Raw genomic sequence first — 6,000 nt, 5'->3', positions numbered from 1 at the left:
GAAAAAGATAATGTTTCTTGTATGTTATTTATCTATTCCCTATTACTATGTTTGGGCATGAGAGAGATGAAGCAATAAAAAGAATCAGAGAATATTTATTCCAATTATTTTTACAATAAGAAACAATGAATACTCAAAGTGTACAAGCTGGTTTTTTCTCATAGCTTGGATATCTTATGACTTCTGTTGTATTTTGTTCTTTTAGGTCTTTCTCTGAGATCTGCGCATTACATAGCCATACATATTAGATGACTTTGGGACTCGCTTTACATCAATGATGAAGGGATTATCTAGCAGCCGTAGTCATCATCATGGAGTTGCCTGTGACCCTCCATGTGATAGTCTGCCACACCACCCGGACAGGAAGCCATATTTGTTAAACCCAGTGGATCCCCATCCTGCAGACCACCCTTACTACACTCAAAGGAACTCCTTTCAGGCAGAGTGCATGGTGCCCTACAACGACCAAATTGCCAGCAGCACGTTTCCCCGGAGGCACTACAATTCCCACCACGAACTCAAGGATGAGTGTGCTCTGGTGCCCCACGGAACTGCCAACAAGACCAACCGCATTCCTGCCAACCTTTTGGACCAGTTTGAGCGGCAGCTGCCTCTCAATCGGGATGGATACCACACTCTGCAGTACAAGCGGACTGCCATGGAGCACCGCAGTGACAGCCCAGGGAGGATCCGGCATCTGGTTCATTCTGTCCAAAAGCTCTTTACCAAGTCCCATTCACTGGAGGGACCATCCAAGGGGAGCGTCAATGGGGGCAAAGCGAGCCCGGAGGAGTCACAGACTATGAGGTATGGGAAGCGCAGCAAGAGTAAAGAAAGGCGATCAGAAGGTAAGCCCAGATCCAATGCATCAGGATGGTGGAGTTCAGATGACAACTTGGACAATGACGTTTGCATTTATCACGGTCCCAGTGGGGTCATGACCATGGGAAGATGTCCTGATCGTTCTTCTTCCCAATACTTTATGGAAGCCTATAATACTATTAGCGAACATACTGTGAAGTCATCCAGAAGCAATAATGATGTCAAATGCTCTACCTGTGCAAACCTGCCTGTGAATCTGGACTCCCAGTTAATGAAGAAAAGCTCTTGGTCCTCTACATTAACTGTGAGCAGAGCCCGTGAAGTTTACCAGAAAGCGTCAGTTAACATGGACCAGACAGTGGTGAAGGCAGAGACGTGTCAGCAGGAACGGTCATGTCAGTACCTCCAGGTACAGTGTGGAGAGCTGATTGCTGTTAACTGTGCTCTGCCTTGTTTCACTTGTTTGTGGGGGATGGAGATTTGCCCTGATATTTCACCTTTCCTGAGAGGTCACTGACCACCAAGCAAGGGGTAATGCTGCTGAAATTAAAAATAAATCTGGTTTTTTCTTTTCTTTTTTTTCCCCCAGCATTCAGTATTTGAAAGAAACAGTTCGTGTAGGAACAGCCTTAATTTTTTCATGTGGGAAAAATAAGACCTTTCTGTGTACTTTTTGAATTTATAAGGCAATCACAGTAGGAGTGTAGAGAATTTGATGTTGTAGCACTTGCAGTTAGCATTACAATGTAAATTAACCGAATGTTACCAGGATACAAATTCTCTGATTTCTATAATTTCAAGATTTGCCTTCATTTACTGCTTATTTTATTATGAAAGCTTTTGAGACCCTTTTGAGAAACTTTGGGGTACCTTAATACTTTCTCCAGCAGGAAAACAACCTTCTTTCCTTTTTGCCATAGAATACAAATTCTCATAAAATAGTTATTGTAACATGTCCAGATTTGTTTATTTGGCTATTCCTCTTTCACATGGCTTTGAGTCAAAAATAAAAAATCAAAAGGTTGCAATTATTGCTTGTTCTGATTATACATTTTAGGAGTACATCACCTACTCCCTCACAAGCTGTTTGCAGTTAATACAGCGTCACTATTTTTCACCAGTATTGTATCTTTAAATGTCAAGAATCAGATGTCTGCTCTTGGAGCTATCATACTGCTGGTGAATGTTTGTGGCAGGAACATAGATCAGAAAATATTAAAAGTGTTTCAGCCTTAGGAGAGCTGTGGATAGCTTTTATGCACTTTAAACGAAGCACTGATGGCACATCTAAGTGTATGTGTAAGATGGAACAACGTTGCACAGAGAAGAGAGAAGACCATGAGGAAAAAAGAGGTTTGCTAAAACAATTTGGTTTCATTTTAATGTAGTGGGACTCTTGTCTATTTGTATAAAAACTGTAGCAAGTTTTCTCATATGGGTGCTTTAATGAGACAGTCAGCTTCCACATTCTGTTGTTTAAGTCAGTACGTAGAGAAAGCGTAGGACTGAGGCATCCACATTTAAAAATTGATCTTAAAAGGTTTTATTGAATGGCATGCAAAATAATATTTAATGCCAGCCTCTGAGATTCTAAGTTTTAAACATAAAGAAATGGATCTGTGTGTTTTCTATTAACTGTTAGGAGAGGCGGGGGGGGGGGGGGGGGGGGGTGGTGGGGGGGGGCAGGGGGCACACAATATGTATGCTCAGTGTGTGTTTACAGCTCTACGTATGGACTGGAGAGGGAGAGGGGTTTCAAAATAGCCTCAAGTTTTTTTTTTAAATTAAGCCTCTTTTGTCTGAATTTTGTGAGTGAGAAGAAAGCATAACTTTAGGCTTGATTGCTGTGGTTACTTTGGACCCTGAGATTTCTTTTGTTGATGTTTTTGTTTACTTCTTCAATCTTCCTCTTAGGTTTAGATAAAATAGCTGACAATTCAGTATGTGACCAGATGGCTAAAAAAGAGCAAAAAACTGTGCCAGCATCAGCTTTAAATGAACACCTCCTTAGGGACTTTTCGATAATGTTTAACTGACAGGAATAGACCCTTGAAGTGGAATTAGAGGACATTATCTGTGCCTGTATGAAAATATGTCCAACAATTGTCAAGGGCAGGAATTAGAATAACTAAATTCTCACTTAGAATAACTAAATTCTCATTCTGTTTCCCGTCCTTACTGGTAGTTTTATTTTGGTTTTCATTTCATTTCATTTCATTTCATTTCATTTCATTTCATTTTTTCTAATTGTATGCTTGTTTGTAAAAGCCAGGGAAATGTAATTGGTTTTAAATTGTTATTTTAAAAAAAAAAAAAAAAAAAGAAAATCTTAACCAGGCTTCAATTAGCATTAGAAATAGGATTCAAACAGAATAGGCTAGATTTGAGGAAGCAGGTCAGGGTTATTCTCCTCTCTTGGCAGCTTAAAAGGATGACAAATGGATATAGATATTAAAAAGTCAGTCTATTTCAAATGCATTCCATTGCTTTTCTCTTTGCTATATCATTTATCTTTTTACACTACAAGCCCTTTGGGGCTTGTTTTGTGTTTCCACAGTGCCCAGCACAATGGGGTGCAGAATCTACTTTAGGCCTTTTGGCTGTCTTGCAATATAAGTATATTTTAACAGCAGCATAGTATTACTCCATTAGTGGGCTGCAGAGGTATTCTGTATATCTGTTATCTTCCTGATGACCTTCTCATCATTGTACCGAAAGGCTGGTGCCCCATGTTAGATCAATTAGAAATGCACTAAGTTAGATGAAAACAGCAAATTCATTACAATACTGGACAACTCTGATGACTATTTAAATTATTATGAGACTTATTTATTGCTTTAACTCATTAAACATTAAATAGATGCTTTTATCAACTCACTTGTAATATAAGCTGCAGTTTATGGTCCAGGACAAACTCTGATCCTTGAAAGAGGCAACTGTTTTCTTCTTGCAACCTCTTCTTGTGATAGTATCTGAATACAATGAAGGAGTGACTTTCTTTCAACTCAGCCTACCCAGGGTTATTTTCTTTATCCTGGTAGATCTGAGTATATTGGAGATCACAGATGACATTGACTTCACATTTGCTGGTAAGGACTTTTATCACAAAAGTATCTGGATAAATTCACAGTGTAAAGACATGGAAATAACAAACAATTATCTCACTTGGTGTGATATTTGCCACATAAGTGTTCTGTGGAAGGAGTTGGCAGTAGTTTATGTTACAGATGGGCTTATTTCTCATAATTTGGAACTTGAATTGAGTGCAGAGTCCTCCTGCTTTGCACAGTCTTTCCTTACCCAGGCAGACTCTGCTTCCAACCCAGGTGCTGACATGCAGTATCCATCCTTGGAGGTCTAGAGGAGGTTTGGCTCAATGCTCTATGTCTTCAGACAGAGATTTTAGCTCCTGGACTAGTCTAAAGACTGTCAAGCAAACTTTTTTAACCTCACCTGCTTTACGGGAATGAAATTGTATTTTTCTCCTGATTTCTCCTTTCAAGAATGAGGAGCTGGATAACAGAAAGATAAGGTCTTTCTTTTGAGCTGCTTCTGACTTCAGAAATGTGATTTTATTTGGTTCAGGTTTACAGTCAGGCAAATTTGAAGGAGAGTGAGAAGGAACTGTTTGTTTTTTCTCAAAATTGTTCTTCAAAATGGTCTCCCTCCCTTAAGAGAATAATATATAAAACAGTGGACAGCCTCCACTTCTCTGGTAGCTTCTCCTCTGGAAAAATTAAAATTAAGCAAAACTATTGAAGATGAAATGTAAGCAGTGGGCATTTTCTGTGAACAATAGGGTCTAAATACACAAGTAGATATTTTTTACACTCTTGTTTTCTATGAATTCATTATTATTGAAGCTGACAGAGTATCAAATACACTTCAGAGTTTGTCTATGATTATAGTTTTGTTTTTCAGTATTCCCTGTAATTACTATGCCCATTGTCCTTGGTCCATTCATTAAGAAACACAGAAAAATATAAAGGATAACATTTTTCTTATTTTTCCTTTCTTCTGCTTATGTGGGTCAGCCATATGTTTTCTTTTGAACCCATTTGATGAAACTGAAGTCAGTTGTGTCACTTGGGGCTGAGGATGGAAATTTTACTTCTGAAAACCAAAGTGCAGTACATGCAGACAATGATGCGGTCATCTGAGCTCTGCATTTGCACCGCTTGTCCCTTGGTGGGGGACTGTCATAGAATCATAGAATCATACCATGTCCTGAGTTGGAAGGGACCCACAAGGACTGTTGAGTCCAACTCCTGTCCCTGCATAGGACAACCACGAAATTCACATCCTGTGTCTGAGGGCATTATCCAGTCTCTTTTTGAATACTGGCAGGCTTGGGGCCTTGATCACCTCCCTAGGAAACCTGTTCCAGTGCTCCACCACCCTCTGGGTGAAAAAGATGTCCAACCTAAATCTCCCCTGGAACATCTTCCTGCCAATCCCTCAGATTCTGTCACTGGTCACCAGAGAGAAGAGATCAGCACCTACTCCTCCTCCATCCCTTGTGAGGAAGCTGTATACGACAATGAGGTCTCCCCTCAGTCTCTTCTCCTCCAGACTGAACAAACCAAGTGACTTTAGCTGTTCCTCATACAGCTTCCTCTCCAAACTCCTCACCAACTTCGCAGTCCTCTTCTGGACACTCTCCAGTAGCTTTATATCTGTTTTTATCCTGTGTTGCCCAGAACTGCACACAGTGCTCCAGGTGAGGCCACACCAGTGCAGAGCAGAGTGGGACGATCACCTCCCTTGCCCGGCTGGCAATGCTGTGCTTTATGCACCTCAGGACATGGTTGGCCCTCTTGGCTGCCAGGGCACACTGTTGGCTCAAGTTCAACTTGCCATTGACCAGAAATCCCAGATCCCTCTCCACAGACCTGCTCTCCAGCATCTTGTTCCCCAGTCTTTATAGTATAAAATAAAAAAGCCAAGTCTCTGAGTGCAATAGGAATTTTCTGGTGGCAAAGTGCTCTGATTCATAATGTGCTCAGTTTCCTGTGTGAAAGTTGTCTATAATGTGCATGATTATATAATGAGTAGTGTTAAGAAACTTGTATCATTAGATTGACTTTCTTTCCAGTCTCAGTACAAGTCAGTTCCACAGTTTCTTAGGAGATACTGCTTGATCCCAGCCTCTTACTGTGCCTGTGTCCATGGATGGCC

At 40.5% G+C, this 6,000-nt stretch overlaps 1 protein-coding gene across 1 annotated transcript in view; it reads left to right on the top strand.

Annotated features, from left to right (window-relative positions):
* Positions 1-274: 274 nt before the first annotated feature.
* DLGAP1 (DLG associated protein 1) overlaps positions 275-6,000 on the top strand; it is a gene marked incomplete at both ends in the record, with an annotated part of 143,117 nt that continues 137,391 nt past the window's right edge. Inside the window, one exon of the mRNA XM_080338618.1 lies at positions 275-1,231. Within this exon, the coding sequence (XP_080194744.1) occupies positions 275-1,231 (957 nt within the window). The remainder of the gene's footprint in view (positions 1,232-6,000) is intronic.

This window comes from Nesoenas mayeri (genome assembly GCF_963082525.1).
Source record: "Nesoenas mayeri genome assembly, chromosome: 2".
NCBI lineage: Eukaryota > Metazoa > Chordata > Aves > Columbiformes > Columbidae > Nesoenas > Nesoenas mayeri.
Note: the sequence above shows the minus strand (reverse complement) of the source record. Positions and strands in the feature narration are given on the sequence as shown.